This window comes from Neofelis nebulosa, chromosome 11 (genome assembly GCF_028018385.1).
Source record: "Neofelis nebulosa isolate mNeoNeb1 chromosome 11, mNeoNeb1.pri, whole genome shotgun sequence".
Lineage (NCBI taxonomy): Eukaryota > Metazoa > Chordata > Mammalia > Carnivora > Felidae > Neofelis > Neofelis nebulosa.
Window position 1 is genome coordinate 74,081,639 of NC_080792.1, and position 16,808 is coordinate 74,098,446.

Here is a 16,808-nt window from a genome sequence, read left to right on the forward strand (position 1 = left end):
CAAATTCTCTGCCTTGCACATCCAACAGGTCATCCTTCTACCCACTGCTTGGAATCAAAACCAACTTCTGATACTTCCAAGTTTTGGCAGATTTTAGAAAGGTCTTGAAAAACCATTCTTACTGTTCATCTGTAATCTTATTTCCCATTAAAAGTTTTATGTCCTAGAGGGGCGCCTGGGTGGCTCAGTCGGTTAGGCATCCGACTTCGGCTCAGGTCACGATCTCACGGTGTGTGAGTTCAAGCCCCGCGTCGGGCTCTGTGCTGACTGCTCAGAGCCTGGAGCCTGTTTCAGATTCTGTGTCTCCCTCTCTCTCTGACCCTCCCCCGTTCATGCTCTGTCTCTCTCTGTCTCAAAAATAAATAAACGTTAAAAAAAATTTTTTTTAAAGTTTTATGTCCTAGAAAAGATGCAATTCTCTGATTCATTCCTGTGAGACTCGTTTGCTTAGTGTAGGAAACACAAATATCTAAAGGAAGAAAACATATACATCAGACTCTTCAGCTTTTCTAAACAGGGTAGTTACAAGCTCCTCAGGGCCTGATTTATCTCTGAGCTGTGAGCCCTGCTTGTAACTGAACTCTGCTGAGCTTCTCTAAACCTGAGCTGGAGGCAGAAGCAGATGAATAAGGAAGGGCAGTGACTGCCCCATCTTCAGATGGGACTGCCCATACACTGAAGTGTGCAATGATGGGGACAACAGTATAGAGCAAAGGAGATACTTCCTACTACTTGGCATTTGTGGAAACGGCCATGATTAAGTTCATACTGAAGAACACTCTGAAAATAAAAGAAACTTTTATATCTCTAGATTATTCTTTCCCTTTCCTACCCTTGCATATTTAGAAAGGAACAGCTGTAGAACAGTAATTTTAAAACATCTTTACAGAGCTTAAAAAAGGAATTTTCCGGGGTGCCTGTGTGGCTCAGTCAGTTAAGCATCTGACTTCAGCTCAGGTCATGATCTCATGGTTTGTGAGTTCGAGCCCCGCATCAGGCTCTGTGCTGACAGCTCAGAGCCTGGAGCCTGCTTTGCTTCTGTGTCTCCCTTTCTCTCTCTGCCCCTCCTCCAATTGTGCTCTCTCTTTCTCTCTCAAAAATATTTATTGCCTAAAGTTTACATGGATCCTTCTTTCAATATCAAGTGAAATAACCACTATAGTTTATAACACGTTATTAACTGTATAAAATAAGAAATGTGATTTCTTTCTCAAAAATATTTTTAAAAACTCTCAAAAATATTTTTAAAAATTGTTTAAACATTAAAATAAGTTGCTTCATAAAATAACACATATTTTGTTGATTTTTCTTTTAACAACAAAACACGATGTTTTGTTTTTTTTTTAAGTTTATTTATTTTTGAGAGAGAGAGGGTGAGCAGGGGAGGAGCAGAGAGAAATAGGAACGAAATCCAAACAAAGCAGGCTCTGCTCTGACAGCAGAAAGCCTGATGCAGGGCTCAAATTCACGAACCATGAAATCATGACCTGAGCTGAAGTCAGAAGCTCAACCAACTGAGCCACCCAGGTGCCACAATGATGAGTTTAAGAGATTAGATGAAGGGTGCCTGGGTGGCTCAGTTGGTTAAATGTCTGACTTCAGCTCAGGTCATGATCTCACGGTTCAGGAGTTCGAGCCCTGCATCGGCCTCTCTGCTGTCAGCACAAAGCCTGCTCTGTATTCTCTGTCCCCCTCTCTCTCTGCCCTTCCTCCAACTTGTGTGCTCACTCTCCCTCTCTCAAAGTAAATAAACTTAAAAAATATATTAAAGACATTAGACAAGTGAATGGATATTTAATATGACAGTTCATCAGAAACCACGATGTAGAAAAGCGCTTTTATTCCTAAAAACCAATGTAGTTCTCCTTGAACTGGGAAATTCACCAAGCTGACTGAACTTAGTCAAATTCATTTGACTCCTACAACGAATGCCCTAGAAGCCTAGGTGGCTGTCTTTCAAAATTACAGCAAGTTCTTATTGCTGGAGTCGGGCTCTGTTGAAGTCACTACCTTTTCCGTTGTGACAGATTTTGGTCCATAGGAAACAGAGAGGAGCGGGTAAGTTGTAATCTTTGAGTACTCTTTCTCAAACCCGAGTCAGTGCCCAACTGTGGGCCCCCTGCTGGTTTGACATGAGGAACAGCTGAAGGAATAAAACTTTGAAGGAAAAGAACTTTGTGGAATGTTGCTAAAGGCAAATCAAAGAAAAATCACAGAATCTTGGGATGGGAAAAGAACAGTTCTGAGGTTGATTGTCTAAACTAGAATCTCCTCTGCTTTATTTCTGACAGTCATTCAGCGTCTTCATAAACATGACTTTCCCGCACAACCTAATCCATTTCTAGACTCATCTAGACTGGTCTAGATGTTAAAATAAAATGTACCTTTCCAATGGACTTAAATTTTGTCTCCCTCAACCAAGAAGTTTTTTTTTTTTTAACCATTATATTTTGAAACTTTAAATGTTTTTTAAACAATTTAGAGATGTTTGATATACAAAAGTTTGCAAATATGGTTCAAAAAATTTCCTGTCATCTTTATCCAGCTTTCCTTAGTGTTAACATCTTACATATAACCACAGTATAGTTATTAAGGCCAAAAATTAATACAATACTATTAACTCTAGAATTTATTCAAATCTTAATGGCTTCCTCAAGTCCTTTTTCAGGACCTGAATCCAATCCAGGCTCCATGTCTTAGTTACTCAGTCCATGTGTTAGTTATCATGTCTCCTTATGTTCTCCCTTAAATGGAGAGATAGTTCCTCAAGTATTCATCTTTTGTGACTTTGACACTTTTGAAATGAAAGTCCCTCGATTCAGGTTTGATGTTTCTTCAAGATTAGATTCTGATTATGCATTCTGGGGGCAGGAATCTCACAGAAGTGATGCTGGTTCTTGGTGCACCCTCCCAGGAGGCACATGACTTTGAATGGAGTGTCTCATTGCTGTGGAGGTGAACTTCCATCATTTGGTTCAAGTGGGTCTGCCAGGTTTGCCCACTGTGGAGTTACTATTTTCCTCTTTGTATACCTTGTAATGAATCTGTTACTCTGTAATCTTATGGGGGAGATATTTGGAGACAGTGTAAATATGTGTTTCTCATCTACACTTTTAGCCACTAGTTTTTTTTTTTTTTTAATGTTTATTTATTTTGAGAGAGATACAGATAGTGCAAGCAGAGAGGGAGAGAGAATCCCAAGCAGTCTCCATACTGTCAGCACAGAGTCTGACTCAGGGCTCGATCTCACGAGATCATGACCTTAGCTGACACCAAGTCAGATGCTTAAACAACTGAGCCACCCAGCTGCCCCTTAGCCACTAGTTTTAACATGCACTGAGGATTTTTGCCTGAGACGATTATTACCATGATGACTGCCAAATGGCAATTTATTTCCACAATTCCTTTTACATTTATTAATTGGAATTCTTCAAGAGCTTTCTTTTCTCAAGTTATTTATTTCATATCAGCACGGGTTCACGATACCTGTTTTATTCTATAGGTTGTAATTCATTACTACCATTATTTAAGCTCAAATTGTCCCAATCTTAGCCACTGGGAGTCCTTTCAAGTTGGCTCCTTTTGAGTCCTTTTGATATGTCTCCATAATTTTCTGAGCAATTCACCACAAACTGTTCCAGGATCATCCTGTATTTTTTCCTGGGCCAGCCCCCAAAACATTTCTCCAAAAAGTCTTGGTTCCTTTAATTGGAAGATCTTATTTAGAAACCAAGAACTGAATGCTAGGTGTGCTCACTGCTATGTGTTGCTGCTTCTAGACCCCACCTCAAATACCCATACACATAGAGTATTTCTGTTAACTACCTGTGTATATTAAAAACCCTAAGTTCATACTGCTAACTCCAATTCTAGTTCCATACCACCCAGGGTTCATTCTAGCCCTCATCCCCCTATCTGTAGTTCTGTTCTGTTAGTGAGAAGCCTGGCTCTCATCCACAATATTTACTCATTCACTCAATCCTAGAACACACATGCAGTTTAGGAATTGCTAGGCCACACACCTGTGAAAAATAATTTTATTAAAATGTTTTGAGTTTTTTTTTGATTTACACTTAGGAAGGTATAGTCAAAACACTATTGCCCAAAGATACTTGGGTTACTTTATTTCTTCATCCCCTTCCTCCCTCAGTGTAGTTTCATTATTCATTTGTAATATAGTTAAGAGTCATTTGCCAGGGTTTTTATTCAATTTTGGGTTCCCCTCCCATCCTGGCTCTCTAATTAGTTATTTTTCAAGTATGGCCTCAGAACTCTACAAAAAGATGTACTCAGGGAAGTCTACTTCCTCCTGTTCCTTCTATCTCATTCCCACTCTTTCTCCCCTGCTCCCAATGGCTTCCTATAGGTAAGTAAACCCATTCGTTTCTGGTTTGTCCTTCCTGGGTGTACGTGTGTTTTATCCAAATGAGCAGATACTTGTATACTTATCTCACCTTCTTTCTTGAATGGCAGGGAGGATACAATAGATATTTACTTGCCCTCTGCTTTTTTTTACTTAACAGTACATCCTACTTTGCAGAAAAGAATTAACAGAGCAGTCCTGTTATCCTTAGAAAGGCCTGCTTGCAAGGGTGGCCTTGGCTCATCTGGGAACTTAGATTTTGGGAGAGTTTCCAACATTCCTTAATGATAAGAGTGGCTCAGAGCACCCATACAACAATGGGGTTTATGTTGAAACACCTGCTTTCCTTCTGGAAAAAAGTCTGGAATTTTGGTTTGTGCCAGGGAGAGGATGCCCATGTGACCAGCCTCCAGTAAAAACCCTGGGCTCTAACAAGTTTCCATGGTAGACCACATTTCACATGTGTTGTTACAATTTGTTCCTGGAGGAGACTGTGTGTATGTGACTACACTGGGAGAGGATTCTTGGAAACTGGCACCTGGTATCTTCTGGACTTTGCGCCATGCTTCCCCTTTGCTGATCACTTTATATCCTTTCGTTGCAATTAATCTTAGCTACAAATATGACCATGTGCTGAGTCCTGCAAGTTCCAGGGAATCACCAAACCTGGAGGTGGTTTTGGGGAGCCCTGACACACCTGGAAAGCACTCCATATCAGTACATGGAGATCCTCCTCAACTCCTTATCACAGGTGCATGTACTGCATATATGGACATAAAATACACATGCTACAGTTTATTCAACGTCTCTCCTCTATGTGGACATTTAAGTTGCTTCAAACATTTTGTAGTAATAAACAATACTGTAAAAAATAACTTTTGGTATATATATTTCCGCAGTTTTGGAGGTGTATATTTGGGGTAGATTCCTAGAAATGAGAGTGCTGGGTCAACAGGTCAGAGCATATACATTCTGGTTAGGTGCAGCCAAATTCCTCTTCTGAAAGGTTGTAATCAGTATGCATTCCCACCAGCAAATATGTGAGAACACTATTCCCTCACAACCTTGCCAACCAGATATGTTTCCACAATTTTTCATCTTCTCTGATAGGTAAAAAGTGGTATTTTGATTGCTTAAATTTGCATTTCTCTAATTATAAGTGAGGTTGACCAACTCTTCATGTGTTTCAGAACACATACATTCATGCACACACACAATGAATCATCTATTCAAGTCTTTCCTTCATTTTTCTAATGGGTTTTCCATTCCTCAATCTACAAGTTCTTTATACATTAGTAGGGTACCTAGCTGGCTCAGTCAGCAGAGTACATGACTCTTGATCTTGGGGTTCTAAGTTTGAACCCCACGTGGGTGTAGAGATTAATTAAAAATAAAATCTTGGGGCGCCTGAGTGGCTCAGTCATTTAAGCGTCGACTTTGGCTCAGGTCATGATCATGATCTCACAGCTTGTGAGTTCGAGCCCCATGTCGGGCTCTGTGCTGACAGCTCAGAGTCTGGAGCCTGCTTCAGATTGTCTCCCTCTCTCTCTGCCCCTCCCCTGCTCGCATGAGCGCACGCGCTCTCTCTCTCTCTCAAATATAAATAAACATTAAAAAATTTTTTTTAATCTTAAGAGGCACCTGGGTGGCTTAGTCGGGTAAGCATCTGACTTCAGCTCAGGTCATGATCTCGCGGTTTGTGGGTTTGCCCCACACTAGACTGTGTTGGTGGTGCAGAGCCTGCTTGGGACTCTCTACCACCACCCCCGCTCCTTCCCCTTCCCCACTTGTGCTCTCTCTCAAAATAAATAAATGAATTTAAAAAAAAGAATAAAAAAACTTAAAAAGGAAAAAGGAGTTCTTTATATATTAGATAAGCCCTTTATCTGTGATACATGTTGCAAATATGTTCTCCCAATTCACCAGTTGTGTTCTGTTTGTGGTGTTTTGCCAATCTACCAAGAATTCTTGAGGTCCAAGGATGTCTGGTCTCTGCAAACTTTCTCAAATAGTAGTCTGCTTTCCTGAGAGGTCCACAGCATTCATTCACTTTCTTAAAAAAAAAAAAAAATTTTTAATGTTTATTTTTGTGTGTGTGTGAGAGAGAGAGAGAGAGAGAGAGAGAGAGTGAGCGAGCAGGGGAGGAGCAGAGAGAGAGGGAGACACAGAATCTGAAGCAGGCTCCAGGCTCTAAGCTGTCAGCATAGAGCCCAACATGGTGCTCAAACCCACAAACTGCAAGATCATGACCTGAGCCGAAGTCGGATGCTTAACCAACTGGGCCACCCAGGTGCCCCAACAGTTCTCCAAATTCTTGAAGGCTTCTCTTGATTCTTTTTTCATAGGACATACCCAAGCAACTGGCTTCCAATGGCATATTTTCAGGTTTTGTCATTAGTGTGAATTCTTTATCAGGAATGCATTCCTGTTTTTCTATACTCCTTCTACACATGAGACATATGACACCAGGCTCAGCATGGGGATGAGGAGATAGGACCCCACTTCAGCCAGTGACGCCAGTACTGATAATTCCTTCCTTCCCCTCTGGCCTCCCTAACCCCAGAGGCATCTTGAGGTCATCTGAGTGCTGGGAGGAGAGGGGACTCTGAGTATGATACTCTAGCTACAGGCTAGCTAGCACACAACAGCATACAACTGCTACCTCTCAAGTCCAGGTAACACATTTCTGTTAATGTGCTAAATTAAGAGCAAACTGGCTTTTCTGGATGGCCATTCCACAAAGTCAATTGTAATGAACTAGCTAAAACCTATAGGTCTTTTGTTTCTCCAAAGACACTTCTGCTTTTTTCCCCCCACTTGTGAAGCTCACTTTTTGGAACAAAGTAGAAAATCTTACATTTATATCTATTAAGTTTCATTTTGGTTTATGTAAATCAAAATTGTATTTATCTCTGGTGGAGCTGGGAAGGACAAAGGACAGTAATTTTCTTAGATTGGAAGACATATATGTATACCTATTTTTATTTTACACCAAATATTACATGAAATTTTCAGTAAATTACAAAAAATTTTTACCTTGTTAGACTGAGCCCACCAGATCAAGAAACTTTTAGATCCTCAATCTGTTACCTCACTTCTATTTTTAAGGTTAGGACATCATAGCATAAAATCTGATGTTACTTAATTATTCCTACCTGAAAAGATTAATCTGTTCCTAACCTTGGTCAATATATGAAGCCTACTAACAACAATCAACTGTTCTGTAACCTGTGTAAAGAAATGACGTATTTATAAGGTGGGAAATGGAGCCTAGCCCAGAAAACCCAAAGAATATGAATTTATTTGTGGGTCTACAGCAAGGGCTGGCAAACTACAGCCCATGGGCCAGATTCTGTGCTCATAAAAAAGGTTTACTGAAATACAGATACTCATTCATTTTTATATTGTCTATGTCTGCTTTCATGCCACAAGGGCAGAGTTGAGTAGTTTTGACAGAGACCTTATGACCTGCAAAGTCTAAAATATTTACTATACGGCCCCCTACAGAAAAAAAGGTGTCTGAACCCTGGTCTAAGGCACCATCCAGAGGAGAAAGTAAATTTTCTAGTGTACTTGACAGGTATAGTCTTACAGGAACCTGGGTTCCTCAGACTATCACAGCTTGCTAATCATTAGTCTTACCTACCTAACCCCTATTACTCTAATTTCACACTTACAGAAAGAAATTTGATCTTGCCTACAGGGAGAAGACATACTGACCAGCCAGTGTGACCATTCCTACCAAGTAATGATTCCCCTTTTCACTGTGAATTAAACAACTAACTTTGTGATTTATAGTCTCTCATGAAGTGGATTAACATGGGTCAGTCCTTTGGAGACCATCACCTCTAATATACCAAAAAACAAAAGTCAAGTTTCTAGACCTGCAAAGCTAAGCACCAGCTCCTGAAATACGGAGATTCCTCTAGGGTATCCATCCTATGAAGCAGACTCCCTCAGAGATCTCTCTGTGACATGTCACTCCACCCTATTCATGATACTACCAAAACTTAAGGAATGAGTATCCATCATTTCTTAAAATCAAATGCAGAAATATCACATGACTATCACAGAGACTCAACATTCCACATATGATGGCTGCTTCAGAGAAGTGACATTTTTTCTTTAGGTAAGCACTTCCTCCTCTCTTCAAGTGTCTGCTGTGACACAAATGTTTTTAAAAATTATCAAAAGAAAGTTAACATCAAAATCAACATTTTGGAAGTGTTTCCAGAACAAATCATAAGCTACCTGTCAGCATCTGTCCTTTATTATGTGAAGTGTTATTCTGGAAAGCTGTCATTCACACTCAACTCTTCTGAATTGAGATGTCATGTCTTACCTGACTTGGGCTGATCTTTTCTTCAGCAGCTGTGGAATGTTGATGTGGGTCTTCCTTTGCTCCCTCACAGGGGTCTCTTATAATTTCCGCCTGGTCCCCTTGATTTCTGAAGACCTTTAGCTCCATGCTCTTGGTTTTCTCTTCCCTATCCAAGATCCCAGAAGCCACAGAACCTCCTGCTGTGGTGTCCACCAGCCCACACCGCCCAGGCTCACCCCCATGATCCAAGGTGCCAGAAGTTTCTTCACAACAACTTTCTGCACAAGTCCTCTGCAGCTCCAAGGGCACTGCCCTACTCTGACTTATAAGAGAGCTTGAGGCTGCGGGTTTTACATCTGGAATCACACTTGGCTCAGGGTCAGCATGAAGCTCTTTGGAGACACTCACTGGGAGTTCAGAGTATAATTCCTGTACCACGGCAGACATGGAGGAATCAAGTGGAACTGGCTGAGTCTCTACTCCGGATGACAGCATTAGGGCAGATGGAAGATTATGGAGTCAAGTCTTTTACATCAAACGGTTCACCCTGACACAAATCAAAGGAAGGGATAAAAGTTTAAAACCTTGCAGGGTAGAAGAAAGTTGTTTCAGCTAAAACTGGCTAAAATAAGGACAAAAAAAATTCTACCTCAAATGCTGGTGACATCTGACACCAAAACATCCTCCTTAAAGGCTGTGAATTAGTAGAAAAATAAATGCCTTAAATCTTTAATAGACATCTACCTAGCCTCAATTCAAATACTGCCTTATAAACAATTCTCAGTATAAATCTGGAGGGCCAGTGAATGTAGATGAGAATAAGACATGTCTAAACATCCAAGGACAGACCTCATGTCAAGAAGATAAAGACGATTTTCTACTTGTTTTCAGGGTATGAACCTTGCCTGTTTTGTTCATTGCTATATCCCCACTGCCTGGAAGAGGTGCTTGGCACACAGAAGGTACTCAGTAAATATTTGCTGAATGAATATATACTGTAGGATTCTGAGCAATTTGGTATACTGACTTTTCCTCAAAAGAATTGTGTATGAAAGAAGATATAGAGACAACAGAATTCCATTCCTTTACTGCTTACCAAACTTGAGCTGATCTACCCAGACTGGCACAAGATACCACTAAACCAGCTCTTTAGAAGAATCCTGACTTTTATTCAGCATCTTGAGATTTTCCATGTGCCTTCACAAACACCACTTAGATTCTCCCAACCCTGTGAGCAAAGTCGAGCAGCTATCACCATCCTGTTACAGAGCCTAACATCACACTTACAAGGTAAAAGTGACCTGCCTAAAATATTACAGGATTATCTGAGGAAAGTGGGGGATGCTCAAGGGACTTCCATGGTGTTGGGAATGTTTCACTTCTTGCACTGGGTAGTCGAAACATGGGTTATTTGCTAAAATATGTATATTTGTGTAGTACATCGTTAAAGTTGTCGACACACACGTGCATGCAGGTGTACACACACACACATAGCTAAGGAACAGTACACTTGGAACCAGGGTTTCCTGGCTAGTAACTTTTCCATTTTAGTTTACCAAATGTGTGCAGTTTCCACAACAAAACCCACTTTGACCCAACCAAGGTGGAAACTGGTTAACCAAGTAAGATACCACATGCTCTCATTTTTGATGCTCTCCTTAATCCTAACAAAAGGTGAGAAATTTCTAGCAAGAGTTCAGAACAAGGATTTATCTGAGGTATTGGTGGCAAATCCCTTTGGCTAAAAGGCCCATAAGAAATGATATTTCAGAAAGCCAACAGATTTCTACTCCTACCACTTTCTAACATCCATCTTTTCCCAAAATACACATATTACAAGCAAAACTCACTGCAGGCTACCAGACTGTTTTGAATATCGAACTGTCTCACCTTCTCTCTATGGACCACATTCAGATTTCTGAGCAGGAGGAACTCTCCTATACACCATGTAAATCTTTACAACTCAGTTTCCTTACCCTGTCTCTATTCCTGTCCTGATTTTCCAGGGGAGCCCACACATGTCGCTTACACAAAAGGCACTTGCTCTGCCTCCAGGTCAAGAAGCACCTACCTGGTGGTCCTTGAATATTTCTAGGTATATATAACCCTCCCTCCTTGCACAGAAGGTCCCTCCTGCCCACTGACCCGTGCTATGAAGACTGAAGCTGGGGGCTTAGGTAGGACAGATGATAGGTCCTTTCATTTTGGACCATTTTGTCTTTCCTGGTTTTCCAATCTATGTTCGATAGTTTACTTACATTCCTACACTTTCATCCACTGGGTGTCCTTAATGTTTTGAAGGAATCCTCTCCACAAATAAAAGTAGACAACATTATACTACTAATTTAAATACTAGAAATTACAGGAAATCAGACTGCTGGTCCATCAAGTTTAGATAACACAGGAGGGCTGATGTAAAAACTTGAATCCAAAAAGGCAGCAAAGAGAGATAAACAGTTGTGTCCAGAGTATGGTGAGAATCAAATGAGACTCTTTCATAAATGGTACTGACAAAAACAAATCATTTTTGGACCTCCAACCTTCCCCTTTCTCCTCTAGCTCCTGGATATTTCTAGGGGCACTTAAAAAAAATTTTTTTTTCAACATTTACTTTTTTTTTTTTTTTTTTTTTTTGAGAGACAGAGAGAGACCAGAGCATGAGCAGGGGAGGGGCAGAGAGGGAGTCACAGAATCCAAAGCAGGCTCCAGGCTCTGAGCTGTCAGCATAGAGCCTGACGCAGGGCTTGAACTCACAGACCACGAGATCATGACCTGAGCCAAAGTCGGATGTTCAACCGACTGAGTCACCCAGGCACCCCTCTAGGGGCACTTTAGATTCTGGTGTATGTATTGGGGGTCAACAGCTAAAGCAGAATTGCTATTTGATGCTAAAAAAAGAGAGGAGGTGTTCAATTTTCATTTGGTTCAGTTTCTCTTTCCCAACAACAAACACTCCGGGTTTTGACTGTCACAACACATACAGACTGGAAGAATAAGTGTAGGAAAGGATACTGTAAAAGAGCAGGTTTGTTGGTGGAGATCAGCTCCATAGGTCTCTCTGCTACCATGTGCTCAAGAGCTCCTTGCCCTTGCCTGCCACTGAGGTGTGAGTGTTCTCAAAAGTTTAATCCTTGACATGCCTCCCATTCCAGGCTTCATTTTTTTGATGACCTCACCTTTTCTTGCAGCCCTTCTGCTATGCCGATGACTCAAAACTATCACTTTAAGTATAGGTGACCACATGACCCAACAATTCCACTCCTAGGTATACATGCAAAAAAAAGTCCACACAAAAACTAGCACACAAATGTTCACAGCAGCACTATTCACACTAGCCAAAAAGTGGAAATAGCTCTCACGTCCATCAACTGATGAATGGATAAACAAAATGTGGTAAATCTGTACAACTGGGTATTACTCGGCCATAAAAAGAAATGGAAGTACCGATTTGTGATACAACATGGATGAACCTTGAAAACATTATGATAAAAGAATCCAGCCACAAAGGACCATTACAAGATCCCATATATATGAAATGTCCAGAGTAGGCAAATCTATGGAGTTGGAAAGTAAATTGCTTAGTGAGAGTTGGAGAAACTGGGAGTGACTGCTAATAAAATTTCTTTCAGGGGCAATAAAAATATTCTGAAACTGATTGTAGTGATAGTTACACACCTCTGTGACTATGCTAAAAACCACTAAACTGTACAATTTAAGTTAGTGAATTGTATGATATGCAAATTACATCTAAAAGCTAATTTAAACAAAAAATAAATAAAAATACCTGTTCCCAACCCCATCATCTCTCAAATTCCTAACCTATGTTTCATTTATAAGAATGGCACCCCTCTAGGGGTACCAGGGTGGCTCAGTGGGTTAAATGTCCAACTTTGGCTCATGATTTCAGTTTGTGAGTTTGAGCCCTGCATAAGGCTCTGTGCTGACAGGGCCTGGAGCCTGCTTCAGATTCTGTGTCTCCCTCTCTTTCTGCTCCTCCCCTGCTCATGCTCTGTCTCTCTCTCTCTCTTTCAAAAATAAATAAACATTTTAAAAGAATTAAAAAAAAAAAAAAAAAAAAGGGATGGCAACCCTCCCAAACTTAACATGTCCAAGATAGAACCCATTCAACCCAGTGAATAATTGAGTCTTACTACACACAAACAGCTACGAGAAACAAAGATGAATAAAATGTTCTCAGTAAACTTACATGCTTATTTTTTACACTGTTGCCTTTCTCAGTAATAACACCCCCACTATCCTAGAGCTCACGCTTGAACCACCAGACACAACTATATCTGACCTTCCACTTTGGTTCAATTAGCACTTGGAGCCCACAGACTCCACTCCTGCAGTGTCTCCAACAAATAACCACTCCTTTCCATACCCATGGTCCTAATTAAACACGCACAAATACACACTTACTAATAAACACAGTGTATCATGAAGAGGCAATATTGATAATCACACAGAATGCTCCAAGATATTCTTCAAGGAAAACAATGCTATTATGTTTCCTGTGCATGCATCTATGCTGTAAACTGGCTTTGGCCAAAACAGAATTTTAAAGCTTTGGTTCTCCCCCACCCCCCTCCAAAAAACCTTCCAATTTACAAAAGCCAAACACCACAATGCCATCATCACTTGAAACTTCTGTTTGGTAGAGATATTATTCTAAAAATTTTCAACCTGTAAAACAACTAAGCACATTGGCTGTTTTACAGGCATTTACAGACTTTCTTTCCTTGTCTCCTAGGCCCATCCTGGGTCCTTGAGTTTCTGAGCAGTATCTGCAGTTGAGACACCCAGAAGAGGTGAGTGCCTTGGCTGGAACTCTCAAAGCTGAAGTAATATTTTGATGCAAGCCTACAGTAGCAGATTAAAATTATTCTCAGCTCACTAGCTTTCATCATCAAACTCTCATTCTAGACATTTATCAAAATACTGGTAATGTCACAAGACTGCAGAAACAGAAGGACATATTTTAAGAAGACATTCATGTTCTTTAAAATTAAATTTCTAAATACATTGAAACAATGATGGTATAGAAAATTAACTCTACACAGAAAGTTGCCTGGGACAGTTTATCAAACTAAACATTAGAATTCTCTTATTTTGATAAAATATGCACATAGGAAAACTGAAAGAATATAATCCAAATGTTAACAGTATTACCCTGGGTGACGAGATCACAAGTGACTTACATGTTGTACTTTTTTTTTTTTTTAACGGTAAGTTAAAAAAAATTTTAGGGGTGCCTAGGTGGCTCAGTCAGTTAAGCGTCCGATTTTGGTCCAGGTCATGATCTCACCATTCCTGGGTTCAAGCCCTTAGTGGGGCTCTGTGCTGACAGCTCAGAACCTGGAGCCTGCTTCAGATTCTTTGTCTCCCGCTTTCTCTGCCCCTCCCTTGCTCATGCTCTGTCTCTCCCACTCTCTCAAAAACTAACTAAATAAATATAAACATTAAAAAATTTTTTTTTAATTTTAAACATTATTTCCCAAGATCCAAATAGGAATAAAAAATAACTGGTAGATGTATTATCCCTTTATCTTTCCAAACGTCAGCTCTCTGCCTCAACTATAAAAGTTTTCACATTAAAGTGTTAAGTAAACTTGAAGTAAGAGGAAACACTGAGTAACACAGACTTGTAAAATGAAGGCAGGGATTTATAGCTTGATCCTTGCTAACAACTTATAACCAACCTACTGGGTGAGGACACTAGGTAATTATCTAGTTTGAGGCAGAAGCAAAAAACAAACCACAGATTCACAAACAACTCATGCCAGCTGCTACTGGCTTGTCATCTTTACTGTGACACAAATAAGAATTCGATTGTTTAAGGAATGGATTTATCCCTGAAAAAAGACCAATAATTATAAGGAGTATGCAGTAACGTTATCCTAATAAAATTAGAAATTCTTTTCTTTTTGAATTGAGAACAATCCTCTCAAAACCTTTCTATGTCAAATGCAATAGTGAAGCCAGGAAGCAGTCTAGTTGCTGGTCTCCAAACTGGGAGACCTGGGTCTCTATCCTGCTAGCTGCACGACCTTGAATGTATCACTTAACTCTCCTGGGCTTGTTTTTCACACGTAAAATGAACAAGTCAAACAAAATAACCTCAAAGGGTCCTGCAGCCCATAAAAATCCCAGGAGTCTAAATAACTTTTCTGTTTCACAGATCTACAGATACCAACAATGGTGGTAGAGTTCTGACTAAGCCCCACTGCACGTACTCAGGGCTTAAGAGGTAATTTAAAACACTTTACACACACAAAAAGATGGAACACTTTTTCTTCTTTAGTGGCAGCAGTAGTGTTAATTCCTATCCCACCAAACAACAAAAACATGAAAAAAAAGAAAACAAACTACCAGTGAAAGATTAACCCCGCGGCTCTCAATCTCGTTAGAATACATTTCATAACACTAAAAACCTGACAAAGTGGCCCTTCCACTTTAGTAGTTCAAACACTCCCTAATACAAAAGTTCTGGGAGCACAAAGTTTACAGCAATAAGTGAAACGTAGAAAAAAGAAACAAAGAAAACAACAGAACAGAAAACCATGTGCCCAATAATCCCGAGTCTGAAGGCCTCCCCTCCCTTTAATTCCAATGTAAAAGGGCTGCTCAAAATGAAGAACAGTTAGTAACACTGGGCGCTGCCACACTCGTGTCAAGGGACAATACTCACAATATCGATCAGTCCCTCAGAAGTTCACAACACTCCTTTCACCTTGAGAAAGGGGCTTTCTTTTCCAAGATTCGGACACTGTAGCCAATGCCTCCATGAGGGCATTCGGAGAAGGGGCCTCTTCTTGAGGGACAGAGAAAGAAGAATCTTTTAACGAGATCTCTAAACAAACAGAAAGTGGGGTAGGGAAGTCTATATACTAAACAGGGCCCAGCTCTACAACATGGAGTGTGCAGGAAATCTCAAAAGCATCAAGCACTGTTTCCTTTTTCCTTCCTTTATTAGCATGCACAAAAAGGATCCCTCTGTCTCCACATGGGGAGTGAAACAGCGAAAATGCTCCTGATTTCTGACAAAGACTTTCTGCATAAAAAAATTTCATTTCTTTTTCAAAGGAAGAGGAGAAGGAAACCATCTGTGCCATTCTAAATGCACTGCAGGAAAGAGTCCTCCTCTCAAAGGTAGAGAGTCTTATTTTTCTTGGGAGAGCAAGAGAAAAGAAGTTGGACGTTCCCTCTTTGAGGAGGGGGAGGTGTGCATATAGCAGGAAGCTTTTTAATCACTACAGCAGGTAGGGGGAGTGGGAGAAGACATCGCTAACCAGTCAGGAAGAAGTGATAGCTTCTGTGGACAAAGGGAAGGCTGGCTTTTGGTATCAATTCTCTCTCCCTCTTTCAGTACAGACCTGTTTCCAAAAAGTCTTTTCTCCTGATTATTCTGAGACCCTCCTTGTTAATTTGGGGACCATGGAAGGATTTAAAGGGAGAAGTGCCTCTTTCTCCACCCCAGGGTGGGGAAAAGTCTCCTTTCCAGTGAGAAAGGATGAGTTAACACCTGTGATGTGGGGGTGGGAACGGGAGGAGGCATGCATGGAAAAATCTGGGTCTCTATAAAAGATACTAGTTTTCTTTAGTAGGAGTAAATAGCAACAATTTACCAAAAGCTTACTATGTACTAAGCGCTTATACAAATTCTCCCTTAGCCCTCAAGACAATGCTTTACAAAGAGGACCCAAATTAGAGATAGGCTAACTGAGACTCCGAAAGGTTAAGCAATTAGCCAAGGTCACAAGGATGGGAAGTGGGAGACAGACTAACAACTACCACATTCCAGACGCCATGCTCTTAACTGTGCAAGGGAAAGCTCATTGCACACCAAGAGACTTCAGGGAAGAGTCTTGTGGACATTACTGGGGGAGGGGAGAAAGACTAATTTCTAATACCATAAATAAACTCAGGGTCTTCATCTTTATATCTAGGGGTAGAGGTGAAAAATAAAAGAAGGAAGGTAAGTCTCTCTTTTACAGGAAAGGAAGACCCCCCTCCCTCCTAACACTTTTAGGCAACTTGAGTCTCCCTCTTCACCTGGGGAGCGCTGATCAAATCGAGGGAAAGGTCTTGTTCGGGGTTACGTACTACCCCTCCTTACTAAAA

The 16,808-nt window shown here is 40.6% G+C and overlaps 1 protein-coding gene across 10 annotated transcripts in view; it reads right to left on the reverse strand.

Moving 5' to 3' along the window:
* PRR14L (proline rich 14 like) overlaps nt 1-16,808 on the reverse strand; it is a 59,783-nt gene that overhangs the window by 42,406 nt on the left and 569 nt on the right. For 5 of the 10 annotated variants that reach the window (XR_009250402.1, XM_058690915.1, XM_058690917.1 and 2 more), the window contains exons 2-3: nt 15,376-15,498; nt 8,706-9,231 (exon numbers count right to left, since the gene is read on the reverse strand). The exons of 2 other annotated variants lie outside the window; for them this stretch is intronic. Coding sequence is in view for 6 of the 8 variants with exons in the window: in XM_058690915.1 (XP_058546898.1) it covers nt 8,706-9,179 (474 nt within the window). In the remaining 2 variants the exon portion in view is untranslated. The remainder of the gene's footprint in view (nt 1-8,705; nt 9,232-15,375; nt 15,499-16,808) is intronic. 3 more of the 10 variants (XM_058690918.1, XM_058690916.1, XM_058690921.1) reach the window with 2 other exon arrangements.